Genomic DNA, 26,686 nt, shown 5'->3' with positions numbered 1-26,686 from the left:
ATGCTAATTAAGATACTAATTCTTCCAATAATATAAGTCTATATTATATTTGGAGGACATTTTCAGTGAACATTTAAGTCATATGTGTCATTAGAGACATTTATGGGTTTATAAGGGTCAGATTAGGAATCATATCTATTTGGGGTCATAGTGGTTTCTATGGAGATTTCAAGATTGTGAGTAGGTCCAGAGCAAGGGCCTTTAGCTAAGACCAGCAAGTACTAAGCCCCTTATAAAGGTTTGTTAAAATAACAGACTATAAGTATCATTTCAGGAAATAACTGGCCAAGTAGTTAATCTGAACCTCTTTTGTACAATGATCATCTAGATGTTCCACCTACCCTCACAAGTGGTTTCGAGGATCACACGACACAATTCATATGGAAATCCTTTGAAGCCTGAAAGAATTATGATAATATGTGGGGAAAATTCTGGACCCTTGAATTTGGTCCTTCTTCCTGCTGGTAGACAGAATATATGAACTGCTTCTCAGCCTGTATAAAATTATTACAAATAAAATAAAGGGATGAATCCCCTGGTGGTCCAGTGGTTAGACTCAGTGCTCTCACTGCCATGGGCCCAGGTTAAGTCGTTGGTCAGGGAACTAAGATCCAGCAAACGGTGCAGTGTGGCCAAAATGAATAAAACAAAAATAAGAAGCCACAAAGACTCAATAGCCAAAGGAATCTTGAGAAAGAGGAACAAACTGGAGGTATTACACTTTCTGATTTTAAATAATAATAGCCCAAACGGTATGGTACTGGCATAAAAAAAAGACACATAGACTAATGGAAGAGGATAGATAGCACAGAAATAAACACACATCTATACAGTCAAGAAATCTTTGAGGAAGGCACCAAGAGCGCAAAATGGGGAGAGCCTCTTTAGTAAGAGACTGGGAAAACTGAACATCCACGTGCAAAAGAATGAAACCGAATACCTATCTTATCTATCTGAAGATGGTGTCAGATCTCACAAGTTAAGGGCTCAGTCCTACAAGACTATCCTACCCCACCATAAAAACATGCACTTCAGACACCAACCACAAGTCCAGCCTGTCATCTGAGCTCCTGAGAGATGGGCTATGGATCAGGTTCCCAGACTTCCTCCTCAGGTTTTATTAATTTTCTAGAGTACCTCAGAGAACTCTGGAAACCCATTTACTGTCTAGATTATTGGTTTATTATAAAAGTATATTACTCAGGAACCAGAAGGAAGAGATGCATAAGGCAAGGTATGGTGAAAGGACTGTTTCCAGGCCCTCTCCAAGTAAGCCACTCTCTGTGAATGTCCATGTATTCACCAGTCTGGAAGCTCTCCAAATCCCTGTCCTTTTGAGGTTTTTATGAAAGCCTCAGTACATAATTATGACTGACTAAAGCACTGGCCACTGGCCACTGTCTCAACCTCCAGCTCCTCCCCCTTCCCCAGAGGTCAGGGGTATGGGACTTAAAGTTCAACCCTCTAAATAGTGTTTGGTTTTCCTGGCAACCAGCCCCATCCTTAGGTTCAGTCCAAAAGTCACATCATTAACCTAACAAGAGACACCTTTAATGTTCTCATCACTTAGAAAATGCCAAGGATTTTGAGAGCTATGCCAGAAATAGAGACAAAGATCAAATACATGTTTCCTATTATAAATCATGACATCACCTGAATAGACCTGAATAGGCATTTCTCCAAAGAAAGTATGCAAAAGGCCAACAGATACATGAAAAGGCACTCAACACTGATAATCATTAGGGAAATGTAAATCAAAACTACAATGAAATATCATCAGCTCATCTGTTAGAATGGCTATTATCAAAAAAAGACTAAGTGTTGGCAAGGACACAGGAAAGGGAATACTTGTATGCTGTTGGTGGGAATGTAAATTGAGACAGCCGCTATGGAAAACAGTATGACGATTCCTCAAAAATTTAAAAACAGAACTACCATATGATCCAGTAATCCTTCTTACATGTATATATCCAAAGGAAATGAAATCAGGATCTTGAAAATATATTTGCACTCCCATGTTCACTGCAGTATTATTCCCAATAGCCAAGGCATGGAGACAACCTAAGTGTCTGTCTAAAGATGAATGGCTAAAGAAGATGTAGCATACATACACACAATGGAATACTACTTAGCTATGAGAAAGAAGAAAATCCTGCCATGTCCAACATCATAGACAGAACTTGAGGGCATTATACGAAGTGAAATAAATCAGTCAGAGAACCAAAATACTGTATTGAATCACTTATACCTGGAATCTAAAAAAAAAGTTAAACTCAGAGAAATAGAGGGCAGAATGATGGTTGCCAGGGGTTGGGAGGTAGAGGAAATGGGAAGATGTTGGTCAAAAGGTATAAGCTTTCAGTTATAAGATGAATAAGAACAGCATGATGACTAAAGTTAATAATACTGTGTTGTATACTTGAAATTTGTTGAGAGTAAATCTTAAGCATTTTCCCACACAAACACACAAAAGTGTGAAGTGATAGGTATGAATTACCTTTATTGTGAGAATCATTTCACAGTGCATACATAGATCAAATCATTACACTGCATACTTATATATATATAATATAGTTATACCTCAATAAAATTGCAAAACATTAATATCGATGTTATTTATTTCTAAAAATAGTTTCCACAGTGGTTGAGTAGTCTCTTTTATGTATAAATTTGTATCTTTTCTCTTCCTAAAGCTGATTTTAAATAGATTTAAATTGTTTTTATTTTTATTGTGGCATAATATTCATATAATAAATCACCCTTTATAGTATAGTTCTGTAAATTTCGGCAGATACATTACATTCAAGATACAGTAGTATTCTATAATATAAACTTATTCTATAACTCAAAGTTCCTCAGTCACATTTGTAAACCCCTCTTCCCACCTTCAGCTCCTAGAAAGTACTGATCTGTTTTCCGACCCTAAGTCTTGCTTTTTCCAGACTGTCATGTAAATAGACTCTGGCTTCTTTCACTTCCCATAATGCATTTGAAGTTTATCCATGATGTGTGTATCAAGAATTTAATCTCTTTCACTGCCGAGTTTGATCCCTAGGTCAGGAAGATCCCCTGGAGAAGAAAATGGCAACCCACTCCAGTATTCTTGCCTGGAAAATTCCATGGACAGAGGAGCCTGATGGGCTACAGTCCATGGAGTTGCAAAGAGTCAGACATGACTGAGCACATTCCATTTATGGCTATACCACATTTTGCTTATGGATTTACCAAGTGAAAGACACTTGTGTTGTTTCCATTTTGGGGTGAGTGTGAATAAAACCACATATTGTACAAATAAATATTTATATACAGGGTTTTGTGTGAACCTGTCTTTATTTCATTTGAATAAATACCTAGGAGTGGTATTACTAAATTGCATGTTAGGTGTATGTTTAACTTTATAGAAAAAGATCAAATTGTTTTGGAAATGGAAATGACCAAGATGAGATGTCATACTCATTCCTGATCATAAATGGGGATGCAACCTGGGGAGTGGAGACAGTAAAGCTCCAGATGCAGAATCTAACCCGTCATCCAGTTCCATAAGATCAACAGATTTTCTCCCCATCCTCACTTCTCAGAGGAAGCAGGATACCTTTAGCAGCACACATAAAAGCATACTGTGCTATGAAGTCTCCCAAGCTCTCCTTTATTCTCCTTAGTTTATTAGGCAGAATGGCTTATCTGAGGAGAACAGTGGCAATGACATCTGAGATACAGCAATATCAAGAGAACCTCCATTAATTATTTTGCCTATTACCACCTTCTTTTCCTTCCCTCTAGAAGGAAAGATAGGACACTGGGGCAACAGTATTAAGTCTAAAGAGATAAAATTATACTAGTATTAGTTGAGAGGTCATGTTTCTTTACCTAGTCATTCCTGAGTAGAAGGAAAAAACAAATAGACATGAGACTGGGGATAAGAAGTTAATCCTTCGTACAGTGTGAAATTACTTTTGCCCTATACCTAAAATATGCAATATGCAAAGTTGACTTTTATTATTAACTACTGATTCATAAATGCTATTAGAGCAGAACGGTGGCATGGATACTCCTCCAAACCAGATTTGTCTCACCTATGGTGATCTGATGCTTATAAAGAAATACAGACAAGGGACAAATTATTTGGCGTGCAGAAACCACCCTGGGTTAGAAATCTGAATAGTAAATAAATTAAGATTTAATATATTTGTCCTTCAAGGCCCTTACTTCAGAGTCCTATAGAAAGATTAAAAGAAACTCAGAATAAAAGGGAGGTGGGGAGGGGGAAGTGGGGGTGGTATAAGGTTATCCAAGTAGCAGGTAACTAGACTGTAAAGATTTTGAAGGGGTAAGCAAAAGGTTGAAGTAAAATATGTAACTTTTTCTTCCTGCAAACTGTCTTTGGTGAGGAGCCACAGAATAACTGAATTTCTTAGGGGCAGAGTAAAAACATAAGTGGAAGCAGTGGATTTGTTGGACTTAAGTGGATGGGTATTCAACTTAATATAAAAAGGAACTTTTCAATTAAAAGGTTGAACTTTTCAACATTTCTGCTCATTCAGAAAGGGTGGCCTTGTGTGACTTGGGGTCCCCCATGACTGTCTGTATTTAAGACTAAGTGGAATTTCTGCATGGTTGCTGAGTTATATCTGACTCTTTGCAACCCTATGAACTATAGCCCACCAGGCTCCTCTGTCCATGAGATTTTCCAGACAAGAATATTGGAGTAGGTTGCCATTTCCTCCTCCAGGGGGATCTTCCCAGCCCAGGGGTCCAACCTGAGTCTCCTGCTTTTCCTGCACTGGCAGGTGGATTCTTTACCACTGAGCCACCAGGTGGAATTATCCTGTTATAAATGTAGTAAGCAGAATTCATGTACCCTTCATTCTGCAAATTTTTATTAAAAGTTTACTCTGTACAGGTGCATGCAAGAATATGAAAAAGAATCAAACCTAGTTTTTCTCTCTGCCTATTGTCAGTGCAGTGGTTCTTATCCTTTAGGTGTATTCACATTCCCTTGGGGGATCTTGTTAAAATGCAGAATCTGCTTTTGAGACGGCAGAGGTGGGTTCCATTCCTGGGTCAGGAAGATCCCCTGGAGAAGGAAATGGCCACCCATTCCAGTATTCTTGCCTGGAAAATCCCATGGACAGAGGAGCCTGGTGGACTACAGTCCATGGGGTTGCAAAGAGTTGGACAGGGCTAAACATCCATACACAGAGAGAGAACAGATGGGGCCTCTGATTCAGCATTTCTAACAAGCTCCCAGATGATGGCAATGCTGCTGGTCACTGTAACACACGCTGAGCGACAAGGGTTTCTAGTAGGTCATTAGACATGCATATAATCATAATACAGAGTAAGAATTAGTAAATAGCACAGATATCCCATTAATTATCAGTAGAAAGCTGAATTTATCCCAACCTAAGGGCTGTCATTGCCCTTTTCTGCCTTAAGTGTTCCTTCTGATGTTTCTGTTGCTTTCTTACTTGTATTTTCTTTCTTTTGAGGTTGCTCACGGCAAATACTCTTTCTTAGCCTAGAATAGCTTTCTCCTTCTAATTTTTACAATCTGTCAAGATTTGTCTAAATATTCCCTCTTCCCTGGGGCCCCACTCTGACTGCTAAGTACTCCCCATAACATCTAGTTTTAACCCCCAGCAATTACCATTATTTCCTTAGCTTTCAATTGCAAGTCCGTGTTCTTATTCCTTACAGGAACTCACCTCTCTGGCAAGCTTGACGAAAAGATGCTACAAAATGAAAACATTTGGCAAACCTGAGGCCAGGTGAGGAGGCCGAGAAGAAATCAACGCAGCTCCTCCCGGTACGGTGCACCAGAGCCCAGGAAGGGACCCCAGGTATATTTTGGGAACCATCCCTTCCGCATGGCAGGTCTTTGGGCTCAACCAACCTCTTGATGAAAGTGAAAGAGGAGAGTGAAAAAGTTGGCTTAAAGCTCAACATTCAGAAAACAAAGATCATGGCATCTGGTCCTATCAGTTCATGGCAAATAGATGGAGAAACAGTGGAAACAGTGGCAGACTTTATTTTGGGGGGGTGCCAAAATCACTGCATGTTGACTACAGCCATGAAATTAAAAAACGCTTACTCCTTGGAAGAAAAGTTATGACCAACCTAGACAGCACATTACAAAGCAGAGACATTACTTTGCCAACAAAGGTCCGTCTAGTCAAGGCTATGGTTTTTCCAGTAGTCATATATGGATGTGAGAGTTGGACTATAAAGAGAAGAAGAATTGATGCTTTTGAACTGTGGCGTTGGAGAAGACTTTTGAGAGTCCCTTGGACTACAAGGAGATCCAACCAGTTCATTCTAAAGGAGATCAGTCCTGGGTGTTCATTGGAAGGACTGATGTTGAAGCTGAAACTTCAATACTTTGGCCACCTGATGGGAAGGGAAGAGCTGACTCATTTGAAAAGACCCTGATGCTGGGAAAGATTGAAGGCGAGAGGAGAAGGGGACGACAGAGGATGAGACGGTTGGATGGCATCACCGGCTCAATGGACATGAGTTTGAGTAAACTCCGGGAGTTGGTGATGGACAGGGAGGCCTGGCGTGCTGAAGTCCATGGGGTCGCAAAGAGTCGGACACGACCGAGCGACTGAACTGAACTGAACTAAACCTAAGATTCGGGCGCTGGCTTGCCAGGGAAGCGGTCCTGGCCCCGCACTTCGCTGACTGTGGCACGGGCGCCCCCGCCTGGCGCTGGAGGCAGCGCGTGGCGGCCCACCACCGAGCCGGCGGCGGCTAGAGAGGCCGGCTGGCCCCGGGCGCCGTAGCGGCACGGCCGCAGGGAACGCGCGCGGGGCGGGCCCCACGCCACTGATCTTGTAGCCATTTTAGGAGGAAACCAGGCTCGCTAGCCCCGGGCGAGGTTTCAATTTCGATAACTTTATTGGTGGCTTTATCCGCAGAACAGCCATCGCACCATTGGTCCCGGGAGGAGGGAGAGCATCGCGGGAGGTGATTGGGTTGGGGGTGCCCCTGGACCGTGAGCGCGGGGGATGCGGGGGAGTTCCCGAAAGGGGGTTTCTTGAGCAGCCGGCCTCTGGAGGGTTTGGGGGTTCCGGGTGTTCTTGGAGGCCAGAGAGGAAGAGGTCCCCCAGGCACGGCTTCCCTGGGGCGGGGATTCCCTAGCCCGGGTCCCCAGACGCAGGGGCGGGGCCGGGGGCTCCCCTGACAAGACTGCCGGGGTGTCCCTTGCCCCATGCTGTTCCTTACGGCAGGTGGCCCCCGACTCGAGCTGCACAGCCATGGGAAACACCACCAGCGATCGAGTGGCCGGGGAGCGCCACGGCGCCAAGGCTGCGCGCGCCGAGGGCGCCGGCGGCCATGCTCCGGGTAAGGAACATAAGATCATGGTGGGGAGCACCGACGACCCCAGCGTCTTCAGCCTGCCGGACTCCAAGGTGAGCGTCCCCACGCCCCCAGTTGGTGGTGGTCCTGCAGCAGGCTGGGTGTCAGGCCTCCTCCTTCCTCTTTTGTTTTTTTCTTACCACGCTGACCCGAATTAAGGCTTTTAGAATTAAAGGTTTTTTTCTGGGGACGGAGATACTGAGTGGTAATTCTTTTTGCGGTGCTGCCTCAAAATAGGATAGAGGCGGAGTTCTTGTTACTGGACTCCTCTGTTTGCCACATTTTTAGGATGAGGCCAACCGCCCCCCCCCCCCCCCCCGCCCCCAACCTCCACCTTTGATTCTCCTGACCGGCAAGGGTGCCTCTTCTAGAGTATTGATGAATTTGTAGGTTGTGAAAAACTTCAGACTGTAGGTTACCTGAGTTGCTGACCATAGGCGGCAGTTTCTCACATTTGCCCTAAGGTAGATAAGTGACTTACTTTTCCCTGAACACTTCTACTTCTTTGTATTAGTCTCATTTTTGCCCTTCTAAGAGATCAGCACTTCAGATCCTCTTTCCCTTTGGCATGACTGTGAGCAACAACCCCTTGCTTATATGAATACTTTTTCCTAGTCTTGGGGATCAGTAAAGGACATTATTTGGTTGACTGCTTAGTTTTCATCTCAAACTTCATAGTTGTAGCTGAGGTGCTTTTTTTCATATCCAGCTACTTCTTAAGTGGGAGAGCAAATAAGTTTAGGATTTCTTCACTTCCCGGTAGTACTTGATATTACCAAGCTGAAAAGGGACAACCCGCAGTTTCCCTGAAGACCTGGCTGTCAGTCTAGGACTTTCAGGAAAGTGGCAACTTGTGTTCACTCTACAGAAAGGATAGATGGAGCTGACAGCAATAAAATTACATCCGAATGTTTCGAATCACTTTTAGAACTGTCTGCATTAAATACAGTAATTCCACCTGGTAGTCTGACTGGGATGAAGTAGAAAAATGGAGGGATTGAGGAGACTGGGGTGTGTTTGATGTTATCACTCATCCCTTGCCACACATCTGAGGTTTTATTTTATTTACTCTTGTAAATGTGTGTGTGTGTTAGTCATTCAGTCGTCTCCGACTCTTTGCAACCCCATGTCCATGGGATTCTCCAGGCAAGAATACTGAAGTGGGTTGCCATTCCCTTTCCAGGGGATCTTCCCTATTGAGGGATTGAACCTGGGTCTCCTGAATTGCAGGCAGATGCTTTTCCATCTGAGCCACCAGGGTAAATAGAGAGTAATTTTGCTGGGTTGGTAATACATGAAATGTGGATTCTGTTTATTTTCTTGGATCCCAATTGAAAACATAATCACAAAGAGAAGTGAAGGTGATTTCTTGGGGTTTCTTCTCTGTTCCTTTCTTGCTTCTTCCACTTCAGGACTTCTTCCTCAACACTTGGGCTGTCTCCCCAGCCATCTGAATTTACTTCTTCAAAGCTTTCTCAAGGTGATTGTATTTTTATCCATTTCCTACACTGATGACTCAGGATTTAAGTACCGTGTACTTTTCAAACTGTGACTGCAGTAATCGGTGTCCTGAATAAAAGCCAGGTTGCTCTGTCTGAAATGGAGCCTATTTTGGATCATTTTTTCCCTTACCTCAGTCTTGCCATTTGTGAAATAAGATTGGTTCAAATAATTCCCAAGGTCATTTCCAAATCTAAGATTTTACAGTTGCTCAGTCTATTCTGTTTCTTTCCTCAGTGTTTCACTTAAACAGTTTTCAATTGTAATTCTAGTTGTTTTGCCTCTTTTCCTGATGATTTTGCTGACTATTTAACTTGGAGTAAACAATCTTCCTGCTTGTCAGCTGCACTGATGCCTACCACAGAAATATCATATCATATGTGGAAGGGCTTTCTTCCAAAGCTAGGCATATTAATAGTTTATAGCTTTCAAATTCTAAAATAATAAAGCATACAAGTAAATGATAGAAACAGTGGCAGAAGGGCCTATATTGCTTCAAATGCCACCGTTCTTCAGTGAACTAGTTCAATGGTTTTCAGTCCTATTTGCACATTAGACTTACCTGGGATTTATTTAAACATTTCATGGAAAATCTGAAACATTTTCCATGTTTCAAAGTCAGGAGAGCAGTGTAATGAATCCTATATAACTGTCATCCAGTTTAAACAATGATCAAATCATGAATGAATTCATATTGTCTATACCCCAATCCACTCTACCCCCACCAATTATTTTTAAGCAAATCCCAGCCCATCATATCAAATATTACTTTATCTATAAGTATTTTAGGATGTATCGCTAATGATGAGATTTCTTTATTTATTTTCAACATTAAATTTTAGTATTATTGTCTGGGAAGCTTAAAAATAGATTCCCAGGTCCTATATCTGAATCAGAATCTGAGGCATATGTAATTGTTAGGAATGTAAAAATTTCTGTAATTCTAATCCAGACTGTCAAATGAGTTCATTGCTTTGAGAAAATGGAGATCAAGTTTTTCTCTTAAGTCATTTTCTTATATAATGTGAAAGTTCCTTCAGTTCTCTTTGTTTACTAAGGATTATGTTGCCACTAACGTCTCATACTGTAGTTTTGAGGAATATTCAGAGACAGTATGGAAGGTAGACTGCCTCAGCCATTTTGAAAGTAAAGCGCAAGTGAATAAACTAGTCTTTTTTTTAATCCCACATTATTTTATTTGGTATTAATAATATTTTGGCTTGTTACCATGAAGACTTATTACCAAAGTCATTTAAGCCACTCTAAAGTGTGGATCAACAAACTTTTTCTGTAAAGGGCCATATAGTAAATATTTTAGACTTTGTGGCAGACCATACAGTCTCTGTCACTGATATTCAGTTCTGCCATTGCAGCATGAAAGCAGCTATAGAAAATGAGTAAGTGAATGAGTGTGGCTATTTTCCAGTAAAACGTTATTTGTAAAAGCATCTGGCTCACTGGCCATAGTTTGCCAGTTTCTGTTCTAAAAGATAGTAATGAAAAGAAACTTGACTTAAGGAGTCAGTTTTTTTCTGCAACCCTACATACCTCATTTGATATTGGAACCACTTTTTTAAAGGAAACTGTGTTTTTGATCTGATGCTTCTTGTAGCTCCACAATTTTCATCCCTACTCCTGAAAATTACTAGTATAAGCCTGGCATAGATGAATAAGTAAGATTTCATAACTATTTCTCAAAATTTAGGAAACCAGTGATCTGATTTTTATATATTTAATGTCCTTTTATAACCTGTTAACTAAAGAGGAAATTATGAATTATTTAAGAATTTTAGTATCTCTAATTTCTATTACAACTGATAATTGATAATTGAGATGCTTATATTTACATATGAAAAATACATGGCTTAGGACTTCCTTGGTGGTCCAGTGATTAAAACTCTGTGCTTCTGCTGCAGGGGTGAGGGTTTGAATCCTTGGTTGGGGAACTAAGATCCTGCATGCTGCATGGCACAGCAAAAGAAAAAAAATAGATGACTAACTTAATTATTTTTTGTAGAACCGTGCTTTATTATCATATTTTTTCTCTTAAGAGATAAGCATATCATGATTGTCTGCCTATGAGTTAATCTGGTAACAGGAAGTAAGATTTTTTGTTTGTTTGTATTTTAAGGGAAATCCTAAGGCTCTGAAAGGATGAGTGATTCATGCAGACTCAGAAATTAAGCTATGATTTGGGCAGACTTTGAGCATAAGCCATTTGACCATTTGGGTCCTAGATGAGTTTCTTTTCTATAGTTTTGTTCAAAGTTTGATGTAGTTGCTAATTTCAAGACTTATTAATCCTTATCAGAAATGTAGCACCCCTCTCTGCCCTAAGGAGGAGAGTGACCTTTTCAGAATTCCAGGGTCACAATTTAGGGATGACCTAATCCTTCTTACAGCTCCCTGGGGACAAAGAGTTTGTATCATGGCAGCAGGATTTGGAGGACTCCGTAAAGCCCACACAGCAGGCCCGGCCCACTGTTATCCGCTGGTCTGAAGGAGGCAAGGAGGTCTTCATCTCTGGGTCCTTCAACAATTGGAGCACCAAGATTCCACTGATTAAGAGGTGAAGACAAGTGTCTTGGTTGAGTCTGCTGGGTCCAGGAGTAGAGACCCAATTTCCTTTCTCAGGAGAGAGACTTGGCTGGACGACTACTCTCCACCTGCTAGGGACTTTCTCTAGAACATTTTTTGTGACCAGTAACTACATCTGTGACTTTTTTTTTAACCTTATAGTGAGTCAGAGATGTTTTACCACTTACAATGTCATTGCCTTAGAGGGACTTACAACAGTTTTGTAGGTATGTTCTTTAGCATTGTGTTAATAGAAGTCCTTTCTATGCTTGTGGGAAGTCTCCCGTAACTGCCTGAGTCCAGCTGCCCTGACTTCTGCACTAAAACAAAACACGTTGTAAAGTTCTAGGTAGTAATGTTATTTGTTGCTTGCAGAGCAACAATGAGTTATGTAACTGACTATGGCCCTTTGTATGTAGGTAATTTTCTAGAAAATGCTCACCAAAATGTGGAAAGAGTACCTTGAGGCACTTCTTATCCTGAACCTACTCACTATCTTTTTTACACTCCTGAGGGATCTGTTCTGCTGAAGCAAAATAGTTGTACTAAGGTGAAACATTCTGGGGGATTAATATCTTTATTGTTCTTTTCCAGATATTAGTTAAAAATTAAAGTTATTAGGAGGGATAGCAAATACATGCTCAAGGGGATATAGAAAAGGAGAATGGGTTTATAAATTATTAATTTTTACTCCAGGGGGTGCAATCACTTAGGAATATGGGAGATCACTGGTATGATACTGTGATTGCCTCATGGCTTTTACATTTATCTTCTGTCTTCTAATAAGAATTTAGCCTGTTTAACTTTCTGTTTTCTTCTGTAGCCATAATGACTTTGTTGCCATCCTGGACCTCCCTGAGGGAGAGCACCAGTACAAGTTTTTTGTGGATGGACAGTGGGTTCATGATCCATCAGAGGTAAGACCTTGACCTCTGAGGGTAACCACTGGCTTAATAGTCTCCTTTTAGCTATTATTCCACTGGGTGTCAAATATCATTGCTTTTGGATTTCCCTGTTGATAAAAGATGGTGGTGCCAAGTATAATCCCTTCTAAAAAGAGGAGAGTTGAATGGATGAGATGTATTTGAAATGGGGATTCATGAATTTTTTTTTTTTTCCATTCACTGTTTCAGCCTGTGGTTACCAGTCAGCTTGGCACAATTAACAATTTGATCCATGTCAAGAAATCTGATTTTGAGGTGTTTGATGCTTTAAAGCTAGATTCAATGGAAAGCTCAGAGACATCTTGTCGAGGTAATTTTGTAGTATTTGCTCTTTCTTGATCTTTCCTTTCTTATAATGCATGTTTCTTCCCAAGAGTGGTTTTTGTTTTTTTCATTTTCGATTTAGGAATCTTCCTAATTGTATGTATGTGTATGTTTCTCCTATAAACATTTAGGTCATATTCTCTGAGAATGAAATCTGTGTAATGTATTTGATTTCACAGTAAGTGAAAGTAAATATATTTGATCTACATTAAATTTACATTGTAACCCAACACACATCACACAAACCAGTAACATGTCTTGCAGTATAATGTTTGCCTTTATTACATGTAAAGCACTTTATTTTCTGCTTTATTCTTCTTTTTATAAACAACGAATGTGCTGTGATCTATAGTTTAAAAAGCTATTTCTAATAATTTTTCAGTTTTTTCATTGACCTTTGATAGTATCAACTAGCAGGAGCTACTTATATCTCCTTTGTCTTGTTTAGCTGCCTCAACTTAATCCTGCCAGATTGATAGCTTAGTTGGCAGTTGTATATTTAATAGGCCCTACACATATGGCAGTCTTTGGGGAAAAAAGAGTCATAAAAACCTCAAATTTCTTTTGTGTGTATGTTAACTGAAATTTTTAAGTTTTGGGTTAAAGAAAAAATCCTCGATAGAGGAATAGACCTATATCCTTTTGTTTCTCCCAGTACTTTTTCCAAGGCCTTCATCTCTACTTACATTGGCTATAACACCAGAAAAGTGATTTGCCGTCCACATTCACAGTTACCAGTTTTGTTACTTTACAGTAAAGACTGTGAGTGTCTAAAGAACTGTGTTCCCAGTAAACAGACTTCTCCCTTTTGAGTTCAAAACCTGCCTCTGCTACTAACTAGCTTTCCCATTATGCGTAAGTCCTTCAGCATTTTTAGTTTTCAAAGTTTCTTATCAGTAAAATCAAAGGTTTAAGCTCTCAGTGATTCTCAGCTGAGGAGACACAGTGCCTAAGTGAGACATATTAGAATCTCAGGACACAAGGGTAACTTATGCAGAATAATTTCTAAGAGAATAATCAATAGTATAATATTGTCTGCTTAGAAAAATTACAGATATTGTTTTCATTATATAAGGTCAGAAAGTAAGGCTGGACATTGTTCTTAACTGGTGGGATAGAGATTAAAGAGAGATTAAAAAATACCAAATTAAATGTCAAGGCCACTATGGCTAAATTTTTGCATTATATGATTCTAACAAAGCAACCAGTGAATAATAGACATATAATCATAATTATATAGAGAGAAGACTAGCATACTTTTGATATTCTTCCTTTCCTTCTTTCACCCAATTTCCTGATCCTCTGAGGTAAGGTTTAGAATACATTTTATTAGGAATCTTGAGTTTTAATCTGCACTCAGTGACCATCTTGCTATGTATGTGACTTTAGCTAAATAACTTTACCTTTTTTTTTTTTTTTAATGAAAAGGGAAAAAATACTGTTCTGTGTACTTGCCAAGAGTAATTTTGTAGTTCACATGACAAAATAACAGAGTACTTTGAAAAGTGTCAAGTTCTATATGTTTTTAAGATATTGTTTAATATAACAGTATTTTTGCTACTCTTCTTTTGCCCCACATATAATTGAATTCTGAGTCCTTATGTTGAATTGGTTTAAAAATCCTTCTTACTAGGAACTGTAAAAAATATTAAGCAAAAACTTCTAGTTCTCCTCATTTTTGTGTTTCTGTTCTTATCTGTATATACTTTTCCCATTTTTTAAAGATTTAATTTCACATGCCATAAAATTCACTCTTTTAAGGAGTATAATTAGATAATTTTTAGTGTATTCACTGAGTTGTGCGACCATTATCACTATCTAATTCCAGACCATTTTAATCACCCCCAAAAGAAACTCCATTCCCATTAGCAGTTACTTCCCATTCCTTGCTTCTCTCCACCTCTGGCATCCCTAAATTATTTTGTGTCTCTATGGATTTTCCTATTTTGGACATTTCATATAAATGGGATTATAAACTTTGTGGTCTTTTTCGTGTGGCTTCTTTAACTTGGCATAATGTTTTGAGGGCTCATCCATGTTTTAATATGTTAAGTACTTCATTCCTTACAACTGAATTAAATTCCATTGTATGGGTATACCATTTTGTTGATCCATTCATTTAGCTGATGACACTTGGACTGTTTCCACTTTTTGTATGTTACAAATGATGATGTTATAAACATTTATGTTCAAGTTCTTTTGTGGACATCTGTTTTCATTTCTCTTGGGTATGTATGTGCCCAGGAGTATAATTTCGGGTCCTACGGTAACTTTGTGCTTAACTTCTGGAGGAACTGCTGGACTGTTTTCCAGAGTGGCTGCACCATTTTGCATTCCAGCCAGCAATGGGAATAGTACAAAGGTTCTCGTTTCTCCACATCATTGCCAATAATTATTATTGTCTGTCTTTTTTTATTATAGCCAAATTAATGAGTGTGATGTGGTATCTTATGGTTTTAACTTGTATTTCCCTAATGACTACTACATTGGTAGCCGTTTTTCCTCGTTGTTACAGTCATTGTAGTATCAATAGTCCTAGAGTTTTATTGTTGCTTGGGTGGGAAAAAGAAAAATCTAATATTTTCATGTTGTTTAATAGTTTTAAAGGCATTGTCACATCTGTTGTCTCATTTGATTCCTATCAAAACACTGTGAAATAGGGCAGAAATTGTTGTTTTCATTTTATGAATGAAGAAACTGACTATAGTAGAGAGATTTGTCCCAAGTCATACAGTTGATAAATGGAGTAGCTCTCCCCTGAACCTACATCCTTATCTCTTACCCTGTCCTCCACATCATGTTGCCATGAAGAACCTCATGGTTTATGTTTAGGATGACCCAGACTTTTTCTTTGCCTTATAGTTATAGACCCAACAAGTCACAAGTTAATGATTCTTGACTTCTACCATATTTAATATTACCTGCCACGTATTGACAGTTTTTTCATGCATCTGTACTAGCTGTCCAACTTTCCTTTATATTTGAATAAATATCTTCCAGACCTTTCCAGCTCACCCCCAGGGCCTTATGGTCAAGAAATGTATGTGTTTCGATCAGAGGAGAGATTTAAATCTCCACCCATCCTGCCTCCTCACCTTCTCCAAGTTATTCTTAACAAAGACACTAACATATCTGTGAGTATTCTAAAAATATTGCTGGGGCATCTGAGGGTTACTAGGATTATTTGAGCCAAAGTGTAGTAATCTTAGAGGTTGGGATTATTACAAAGGTCTGTTGAATATGAATCATGTATGTATCAGTAGCATTACAGGTTCCTTTTTCCAGGGCTGTGTTGTGACTTTTCCAAGTACTGATATCAAAATTCATAGTTTTCTTCTGGTCCTAATGTATCAGCTCAGAGCTGTGGATTGCTAGAAACAGTTTCTAAGACTTTTATTCCAACATAAAATAAGAAGTATTTATCATTTGGCGATATCCAAAAGAAGCATATTTTTCATATAATTTATATTTCTAGTCAATTCACTTGATTCCCACTAAGATTATTTTTGCCTCTTAACACAAACCTTCCATATGTGTTGTGGGTAAGGTCTATTAAAAAGAGGATGAATAGATTCTGAAACTTAGAGTTTCTGCCCTGGACTCAGAATTTTTGTGATTTTCTGTGATGAGAATGTATTATTGATGTATACTAGAATAAGTGAATTATTTAAAAAAAAAATAATACCTTCTAGTTTTGAGTTTCTCAACAGTTCCAAAGATCTTTGAGGAAGAATAAACTGTTTGGTTTAAGATTGTACATTTAACCCCATGTAGTCTTTTTTTTTTTTAAACAGTGTGACCCAGCCTTGCTCCCCGAGCCCAATCATGTTATGCTGAACCATCTCTATGCATTGTCCATTAAGGTAAATGGTGGGCCTGCTTCTTCACATAGCTCCCAAAAACAGGAGGGCAAGAGTTGAACACATGTTCTCTAGTGGTTTGCTGAAGCTGGCAGTAATGGTCCAGTTATAGGAGAAGAACTTTCTTTTTTTTAACCAAAGGGTGAGTTGTTTATTCTAAATCTTAGTCTTGATATCTGAGTTCTGGCTAGCTGAATTGCCCTGTGATTAAATGGACTTTTTTGTTTCTTGGTTTCTTTTTGGGTAGCTATAACCTTTGCACCACCTACTTAATTAAGTGTGAGTTCATAGTAAGTACTAGGATTTCATTTGCAGAAAAAACAAGTTTACTTTCCAGTTCAAAGAATGCTTAAATCTGATATTAAGGCCTCCAGTGTTTAAAGGTGGACATGAACTGCTTTAAGGTGCCTGAGTCGTATATACGCCAGTGCTTGCATCTTTCCTATACACTACTCAAAGGAGAAATGTGACCAGACTTGCCCTGTGCACCGCCAACCCCACCCCCACCCCGCCGCTCCCCCGCTTTTAGAATGTTTCTTGGTTTCTTAGAATGCTTCTTAATTTCTCTGCTGCTTTAGATTCTGGATTGAAAATATCTGTTCAGTCCTGTAATGTCTTTGTGGTCTGGCTGTTGGGATATTTTATATAGTTCTATAGTTACCAAACTAAGCTGAGCATCAGCAGAATTATTTGGGGGAAGTTTGTGAAAATACAGATTCAGAAGCTCTATCCCCATGGATTCTGAATAAGTGCATCTAGGATGGGCCTCAGTAATTTTATTGAGTTGCTTATGTTTCTTAGATATGTAGCCAGATTAGGGAAATCACTGATACAGCTGTCTGTAACAGATTACAAGGTACTTATATACTACTGAATTTAATTTTCCTAATAAGCTTGTGAGATAAGTATTATTTTTAACTCCTGTTTTAGAGATAAAGAAACTAAGGCTAAGAGAAGGTCATATTGCCAGTAAGGACTAGACAGAGGACTGAGGTCCTGTCCTATCCTCATTCCATGTTCTTTCCTTGAGATTATGGTGCTGGTTTTTCCAAGTAGGTCTTTTTGTCACCTGCTCCTCATTTCTACCAAACTCTTTCTGGAGTTAAATTTTTTACCTGCCTTGCTGCTGTCATGTTTAGGCTGTGATTTGTATACTATGGTCACAGAATGTCAGTCTGGTAAGTATTCATTGTGGATGATACCTATCCCTGGTTCTCTCAAGATAGTTTAAGCTGTTTGGAATTGCTTCATTGGATGGAGTGTCTTTCCAAGGAGAATTTTAGGGTCTACTTTGTTCAAGGATAGAAGATGATTCCTGAGTCCCCTCTTGATCAGAGAGGATGTTTTTTAAGTCCAGCCCCAGATACTCAATGGAAATTAGACCTGTTTTGGGGCTTGGAAATGGTTTTTCAAAAGGACCACTGCTGTGATCCTTCTCATTGCTTTTAAGACTTCCTTCTAGAAACAGATGTCACAATATTTCTTTTTTTTTCCATGATAGTTTTAAGCCCAATATTTGAATTTGAGGTGGAAAAGGAAGTGAGGTAGAACACTAATATTTCTTTAGCACCTATTTTCTGTCAGTTTCTGTGTCAGATATTTTCAGGTAATCATTAGAGCCATCTTAATGGTGGGTATTAACCTTTGTAATGATGAGGAGAAAAGACTTGGAGATAGGAGTCGGACACAGCTTAGCAACTGAACGACACTCAGAGTCACAGAGTGTAACAGTAGGTGTCAGGATCAAAACAAATTGATTTGACTCCCAAACCACCTTTTTTAAAATAATATCAAAGTAACTCTGTTTAAAGTGAGCAACTGTGAGGGATTAATGGCTGGGAACAGCTGTTTTCATCCTGAACTAGTGAATTAACTGCATGTGTTTATTTCCCTTGCAGGACAGTGTGATGGTCCTTAGTGCAACCCATCGCTACAAGAAGAAGTATGTCACTACTCTTCTGTACAAGCCCATCTGAGGGATCCCTTCCTGCCTCCCAGGATTCAGGAGAAGCATCTCCCTTGCCTTTCTGGACTGGACCAGTCTTAGCTGGGACTGGAAGGCTGATTTGCTTTGAGGCTAATATGTGTGTTTCAGTGCCTGAGTAGGATGCTCTGCTTTTGCATTTGATTGCAGATGAGAGCTTTATGAGTTTATGGAATTTATTTTAACACTATATATATATATACATATGAAGGGAAAGTTAATGGAAGCCTCCTAGCTAGATGTATTCTCCCTGCCTATGGGAACTCACCAAGACCTGTTTGGGAGAGCTTCAGGAAGAGCCATTACAGGAATCTTTTTTCCTAAAGTGAATGAAGAACAAACTCTCAGGATCCTTGTTGGGTGGAGATTCTATCACTGCTACTACCTTGGCTCTCCAAGGAATGGACTTGTGCCAGACTGCTGCCCTACTTACAGCTGCCTCCTTGTAGGAGCAGCTTTTCTTGCATGGATTCTCTGTATTCCCAGAGAATGTGGCACAATCTGTGCTTTTTTAAATGATACCAGATGCCCCATAAGAACCCTTTTCCCTTTCATTTCACATTCTTGCTTTGTTAGCCTCCTTCAAATCCTATACCTGACCCTTCCTAGCACAGAACTTAGTAGGTAAGTGACCCATTTCAAAGGCTTTGTGAGACCTGACCCACCTCACAGACTAGGGCTGCCAGAATGTCTCCTTTTTAAGCCAGCACAGGCCCATGAGACTTTGTTACCACTTACCTTAACTTCTACTGAAGAAACTGGCTTCCTATGATATGAAAGGCAGAATGCAGAAGGTCTGTTTTCTTGTTTTGGTTTGGTGCCACAGTTAAGGCTGTATTGGCACATTCCCATACTTTTTCCCACCTGGTTTGGCCCTGCTTCCATGTTTTCTTTCACAGACAGCTTTGAAGGTAAGAGTAAAACTAGTAAAAACCTTCATGTCTTTTGTCCTTGGAAGATTTTTATGTGCCTACATTTTTCTTTTCTCCAAAAAATGCCTTTTCATTGCTCTAAAGAGACTGCTTTTGGAGAACTTAAGCTTTTGATAAATAGCTCACTATTTTCTTTAGCCCTGTACAATCGTACATTAATGAGGCTGACTCTGTGTACATCATTACAGTAAACACTGTTCTAGATACAGGCCCGTTCAGGCTCATCTTGTGCACCTAAAAGTTTCCTTCAACTTAAAGATTCATTACGCCAAGAAGCAAGACATTACCCTTGGTAGTCTCAGCGATGAAAAATACTGCTTTCATGTGCTAAATGCTAACAGTCATCTTGCTCTTCTGTATCTTTTCCCAAAAAGTGTTTGATGATGAAGAGGGGTCAGTGATTTCCATTTGTGGAGTAAAAAGTTTCTATTCAATCCACTCTTGAGATTCAGAGATAAGATATTTTCCCCTAAGTTTCTGTGGCTCTTGCATTACAAATAAATGCAAGCCAAACATTCAGTACCGAAGGAGGCCAGATTTGATGCTTGAGAGGCTCCTTGAGATGAGCCCAGTCCCACTGAAAGGGCACCCACATGTCAATTAGCTACCTCCTCTCTTTCCCATGTAAAGCTGATGACATAGTTGTCTTTGGGTATGTAGAACTCTTAGATCATCTGTGTGAGCAGTATGGTATGGGATTGCTGTCTTGCTGAGAATGCAAATTGCTAAGTGCTTTGGTGGTTATTTGCTGAGAGTAAATACTACTCTAGCCATTCGAGGCCACTATCTACAGCAAAATGCTTTTGTGGAGAATGTTTTATAGTTTTAGTCACATTTAGAATGGTGTACCATTCTAAACTTCTGTTAGAACCAACTGTCAGAATCTACACTGTCTCCAGTTATACTAAAATTTTGTATTTTTCTAATACCCAGTAAACAAGTGAGTCACTTAGGATTTAAAGTCTTGCTTGCTACATGGAAGGTTTTGTTGTACTTATATGTCTTGTCAGCGGTATTATCATGTAATCATCCTTGTGTTCATGTATTAAAATTTCTATTCTGCACAGATATATCATTAGCGTGGGGTAGGAAAAAAGATTCCTCCCATTTTTCTCAGGCCAGAGGCTTCTATGAAATGAATGGGTCTGTCTTCAGCAACAGCAGGCTTTGGTGTTGGTGACCTTCCAATCTTTCTAATCTGGAAACGTGCAGAAGGTGTCAGTTTTCCAAATTCTGAGGTAATCAATCTTTCAGCCAGATATGAAATTGGAGCCTACCAGCAGTTTTGGAAAGGGACAAGTAAGAGGAATTGGATGATGACTTATGCAGCCCTGTCCCTTCTCTGTGCTGCTGATAACATCCCATGGCCTTGATAATTCCTATCATACTCTCCTCAGTCTGCCTCCAAGAAACTGTTCTAGGCTGAAAGGGAAGGAGGAAAGTACCCCAAAGTACAGCTCACTCATTCTTTTATATTGGTTAAAGGGATAGTTTATTTTCTGCAGAAGAATTTGACAGAGTTTGAAAATGAATAGAGTAAAAAATTGGGTTGTTTTTTTTTTGTTTGGTTGGTTGGTTAGCTTTTGCCTATAAGAGTTTCACAGAGTCAATAAGTAAGAATGTAACTCTTTGAGGCGGCTGACTATTAAAGAACTGTATCATGGTATAGGAGTTGTGGGAAGCAGAGTAACTGAGCCGAGGACTGATACTAGGAAAATTAAGGCTTAAGTAACCCAGAACTAGAAATACCCTTTTTAAAATTAATTCAGACACATCCTGGTGTCTTTAGATCCCATTGTATAGAGTTTGTCATATAAAAAAATCTTCCCTTTGTCTCTTGTTTCTGTTTTCTACACTTTGTTCTATATTGTGCTTTAACTTCATGTGTCAGGCAAACTTTACAAGGGTCTAAAGTCAAAGGTTACCTAAAGCAAATATTAGTCATCTTGCTGTTAAGGTAGATGTGTCATGGAAGGAAGAGCATCTGTGTCAGGATTATTAGCTTGCTTTAAGATTAGAGTTGAATGGGATTTAATCACTAGGCAAAACCCCTGAAGGGTATCTGGCCTCAAGAGTGTTGGCTTAAAAAAAAAAAAATGCTTATATATGGTAGAGAAACCCTATAAAAGAATTCAAGAGAAGTTTCTGACAGGATCCTATAAACCCAGGCCCAGTCACTTCACTCTGATTATTTCTAGTCTCTCTTACCTAATGGATCTGAGATAAAAAATTTTTTTGAAAAGTGTTGGTACTCTATGTATGCTGCTAAAATGAAGTTAAGAAAGAAGTTTTACTTCTAGACTGGGCTTATATTAATCTGGGTATAAATGAAGGAGACATATTAACGATAGACTCCCCTGCTTTTAATTGGGGAAATAGGGCTTTTAAATTTTTGACCTCAACTAAAAATTATATGCAATAGTCTTTGTTTGAGTATGTTTGCAATATGTTCTGTTCTCAGAGATCTCTAAATCTTCACGTTCTAGTGATTTGGGGCATAGACTTAAGAGCAGATACACCATTGGTTCCTGCATTATTCTGACTCATTGTTAAAGCTGAGTGCTTGCTGTATTTTACTAGGAACTGCTGACTCTAGTTACCCATGGGATGGAGGACCTGGGAGGGATAGGAGTTAGGGTCTTTTAAAACTCTGGATTTAGCATTTGTCTCTCCTTAAGCACCAATCACAATTGGAGGTTGAAGGGCTGTCATTTCTGCGATGAACTGGAACTTTCAGAATAAAAAGGCCAAATCTTTAAAAATTATAAGAAAAGCAGAGGAAAAGGCTCTAAGAGTCTGTTACTTAAGAAATCCAGTTCTTGGCAATGGAATCCCTCCAGGATTCAAATTTGGGCTTTGTCTTGATTTGCTTTACTCAGTTGTGTTTTGAATTGAATAAATTATTTAAAAGTTAAATTTTGTATTAGTTCTAACGTGAGTGGAGTTGAATTTTATGTAGCATAGTGCTTTTGCAGTATGATTGGTGTGAAATACTGAATATCTTGTGGATTTTGTAGTCAGGTTAAATGACTGAGGAGTACCTACCCTAAGTATTATGTACTGGTCATCTAACTTCTTTTCTGTTCCCATCTACAGAACACCTACCCAGGTTGTGGTTTTAGAGCAGCCAAAGCTCACTAATGTTGATTAGTTCTAATCTCCACACTGGCCTCATATGTGAAACTTGCTTAAATTTTGGTAAATTTTAGAATGTTGGTTGTTACTTCACCAAAACATTTTGAATGAATACAGCTCTGTTATAAAGGGGGAATAAGACTATAATTTGAAGGGAATTAAATATGTCAGTCCTCCTTTAAATGGTGCTTTTTGTAATCTTTAGTGCTGAGGGACAAAGCTGCTTTTCAATATTTCACAAAGGAGTGGCTTACAAGAATGGATTTTAAAGCTTTTCTCCAAATGTAATTTGTCACTGGATTCTGACATGCGTCTGAAAATTCTGTGATGTAACACATACTGAAATGTGAGTTTTTTCCCCATAAAACTGTGGAATAAAAGTATTATACAGCAATAATATTTGAGTTCTTCATCAGTTACTGATTATACCATCAAGATGTATCCCTCCAGGTAGCCTCAGGACCTAAAGAATGTAAATTGCCACATGGATATTTTTAAATAGAAATGTAATAGGTATATGGGACACATGATATCATTCCTCTTCTTTTTGATGGAAGGAATGATGCTAAAGCTGAAACTCCAGTACTTTGGCCACCTCATGTGAAGAGCTGACTCATTGGAAAAGACCCTGATGCTGGGAGGGATTGGGGGCGGGAGGAGAAGGGGACGACAGAGGATGAGATGGCTGGATGGCATCACTGACTCGATGGACGTGAGTCTGAGTGAACTCCGGGAGTTGGTGATGGACAGGGAGGCCTGGCGTGCTGCGATTCATGGGGTTGCAAAGAGTCGGACACGACTGAGTGACTGATCTGATCTGCCAACATTAACTGCTGCTGCTGCTGCTAAGTCGCTTCAGTTGTGTCCGACTCTGTGTGACCCCATAGACGGCAGCCCACCAGGCCCCGCCATCCCTGGGATTCTCCAGGCAAGAACACTGGAGTGGGTTGCCATTTCCTCCTCCAATGCATGAAAGTGAAAAGTGAAAGTGAAGTTGCTCAGTCGTGTCCGACTCTTCGCAACCCCATGGACTGCAGCCTACCAGGCTCCTCCGTCCATGGGATTTTCCAGGCAAGAGTACTGGAGTGGGTTGCCATTGCCTTCTCCAGCCAACATTAACTAGAGGAATGCAAACTCTGATTTGAGTTTTAGCACTTTCTGTAAACTGCACACTTAGCTATCATCCTGTTCTGGATTAGCCTAATGGTTTTCACCCCTGGCCACACATTAATATTACCTGTTCAGATGCTATAAAAATACTGATGCCGAGCCTACTACTTTGTTGTTTAGTTGCTATGTTGGGTCTGACCCTTTTGTGGCCCCATGGACTGCAGCCCACTAGGCTCCTCTGTTCATGGGATTTCCTAGGCAAGAAAAATGGAGTGGGTTGCCATTTCCTTCTCCAGGGGGATCTTCCCGACTCAGGGACCAAACTTGTGTCTCCTGCATTGGCAGGCAGGTTCTTTACCACTGAGGCACTGGAAAAAAGTGAAAATGTTAGTTGCTCAGTCGTGTCCGACTCTTTGTGACCCCATGGACATAGACCACCAGGTTCATCTACTCATGGAATTCTCCAGCCAAGAATACTGGAGTGGGTAGCCAGTCCCTTCTCCAGGGGATCTTCCCAGCCCAGGGATCAAACCCAGGTCCCCTGCATTGCAGGCAGATTCTTTACTGTCTGAGCCATGAGGGAAGCCCCTAAACGCCAATTAAATGAAAATCTCTTCCATGGGGTCCAAGTATCTATATTTTTTAAGCTCTCCAGATGATTCTAACATATATTCAGAAATGAGGACCATTATCCTGGAACTTCCCTACTTATTCTTTCTCTGTCAGATATGTACTTGTATGTGAAAGCAGGTTATATACTTCATTCTGACAGCGATCACTTCCCTCAGATGGCTTTGCCCAGGGCCATGATTATAATATCCTTATTATTTTCCATCCCTTTATTTCATGGCATTTTTATGTAGCTAGCATCTGGACTTTTCTTCAAAGAACACAATCAGGCTACTCTGTATTTGCTGCTCTGAAGTCATCTGAGTTAAATTTCCTCAAAGGAAAGAGGGGAATGACTTGGTGGGAGTGACTAGAGGGTGAGAACAGAGAGGGTTGGAGAAGTGTAGATGTACAAGGACAGGTAATGAAGAACCGCGATAGTAGAAATGGACCAAAACAGTTACCCCCAAACCTCAACAATAAGTCAGGAGACTGCATGCAGACTAGAGGTAGAGAGTGGTGGGTGTAATGGGGACTCAGCCTCTAGCAGAATAGTCTCCTAAACATGTACCTTGGTCACTGAAACAACAAAATGGCACCAGAATTCTATCAAGGCTCAAACTTTCATTGACGTGTTTTCTAAAGTACTTCCTTCTGGCCCAGTTGATCTGGAGTCTTATTGTATCCCTTCCAAACTCCTCTCCTCTCCCACATCAACAATCACCCATGACACAGGTGGCTTGGAGACCTTGTGAGTCTCTCTGTGGCCCTATTTGGTCACCATTCAGCAGCACATATGGAGATCTCGAGTACTACCTCCCTTTCTCTAATCCATCCCCTGGCTCCAGGGCACTTACATTGGAGATGAACTTCTCTGTTAGAATTCTTCAGGCACTCAGTCGTACTCTGAAGAAGACTCCTGTCTTGAGAGTATTCTCTTCATTGACTTTCTAGGAAGGAGGGCAAGGTTCTCTGTCAGAAGGTCCACATGCAATAAGATATTTTAAAACAAAAATGGGTTTTCTCCAAATTCTCAGCTACTCTAAATTAATTTCCCTTGACTACAACTTCCAAAGCGCTCCTGCTAGTGCTAGCTTGTGATAAGAACATCAGATGACAATTCTGAACACCTGAAAGAGCCACCAAGATTACAGCAGACCGGTATACCTGGATCTTGGAGGTAAAAATCTTAATTCCCAGCTGACTGATCCTCAAAACTCTGACTACAGACCTAACTTAGTTCTTGTTTTCAGGGATATTTGTCATTGATTACAAGTTCTGGGTCATGATTACATGTTAGGTGTTGGGATTAGGTAGTGGAATGGCTGTTGCATTCAACAGGATCTCAGAAACTATTTCTTGGGGGTCAGGGAACAGACTGGGGATATTTTGAAGGTTTGGTCTTTTGTTGTATCCACAAATGGAAACATGAAGATGGTGTTTCTCTTTCTCCACCAGTTGGCAGAGCTGGCTCCTGGAGGTAGTCTGGGAGAGTGACCTAGAGTTAGGAAATCTGGGGAGAGTAAAGGAATCCAGGGATCTACCTGATCAACAGCCAGTCCGAGCACAGAATGGATTCTGAGAGGGGCATCTTGTTTTTAGATTAACAGGGAACTGTGGCTGCAACCAGGACCGAACGAACTAACATCCAAGAGGGAACGTAGAACCGTCCAAGGCAAACTGAGATCACTAGCCATCTTACTCCCTGTAGCTGTTTGCTGATTCTGAGCATGGGCTGAAGACTGAGCTTTGCCCAGGCAGAAGGTATATGATGGGGGTAAAGTGAAACCAACAAAGCCATTAGTGGTATGTGGTGATGGAGGGAGGAGTTGAAAACTTGAAGGGCATCAATGCACAGCTATTTTTCTCTAAAGGACACTTATTGAAGTCTGGACTGCATAGGAGGCTTAAGAGCTACCATAAGAGCTCATAAAAAGTAGAGCAAAATCTCCCAAAACCCCTGGTTCTGTGGTAATAAAACCAGCTAGAGAAAAGGAACTTGTTTGAAGCACATGGTCCCAAGACATTTGTCAAGTATTGGACTAATGTGGGATAGGACACAAAAGAACTATCCTAAAAATTCTTAAAAGGCCAAGTGGTTTCCAAATAATTGCATTCCAAAACAAAACTCAAGAATACCTATAGGAGGGCTTCCCTGGTGTTCTGGAGGTTAAGCATCTGCCTTCCAATTTAGGGGACACAGGTGTCCAGGAAGATTCCACATGCCATGGAACAACTAAGCCTCTGAGCCACAACTACTAAGCCCATGTGCCACAACTACTGAAGCCCACACACCTAGAGCCTGTGCTCTGCAACAAGAGAAGTCACTGCAATCAGAAGCCTGTGCACCAC

General features: G+C 40.0%; 1 protein-coding gene and 1 long non-coding RNA gene across 7 annotated transcripts in view; one reads left to right on the top strand and one right to left on the bottom strand.

The window, feature by feature from the left end:
* Window positions 1-5,821: 5,821 nt before the first annotated feature.
* PRKAB2 (protein kinase AMP-activated non-catalytic subunit beta 2) lies at window positions 5,822-23,012 on the top strand. 5 transcript variants are annotated; one of them, XM_086392208.1, is made up of 8 exons: window positions 5,823-5,840; window positions 7,230-7,412; window positions 11,262-11,428; window positions 12,260-12,353; window positions 12,570-12,690; window positions 15,705-15,838; window positions 16,499-16,567; window positions 18,463-23,012. In XM_086392208.1, the coding sequence occupies exons 2-8, from the start codon at window positions 7,257-7,259 to the stop codon at window positions 18,538-18,540; spliced, it is 819 nt and encodes a 272-aa protein (XP_086248334.1). In that variant the 5' UTR covers window positions 5,823-5,840; window positions 7,230-7,256; the 3' UTR covers window positions 18,541-23,012. The 5 variants fall into 5 exon arrangements, with proteins under 5 accessions (XP_086248337.1, XP_086248334.1, XP_086248335.1 ...); XM_086392206.1 differs by lacking the exon at window positions 5,823-5,840 and adding an exon at window positions 6,759-6,966; XM_086392211.1 differs by lacking the exon at window positions 11,262-11,428 and having other exon boundaries at window positions 5,822-5,840.
* LOC147376231 (uncharacterized) overlaps window positions 22,419-26,686 on the bottom strand; it is a 33,615-nt gene continuing 29,347 nt past the window's right edge. For both annotated transcript variants that reach the window (XR_015160865.1, XR_015160864.1), the window contains exon 3: window positions 22,419-25,284. This is a non-coding gene — a long non-coding RNA (uncharacterized LOC147376231). The remainder of the gene's footprint in view (window positions 25,285-26,686) is intronic.

This window comes from Bos grunniens, chromosome 3, assembly GCF_055505025.1.
Source record: "Bos grunniens cultivar Pamir isolate PY7600 chromosome 3, Bosgru_T2T1.0, whole genome shotgun sequence".
Classification (NCBI taxonomy): Eukaryota; Metazoa; Chordata; class Mammalia; order Artiodactyla; family Bovidae; genus Bos; species Bos grunniens.
The sequence above is the reverse complement of the archived record's forward strand: the minus strand, read 5'-3'. Positions and strand labels throughout refer to the sequence as shown.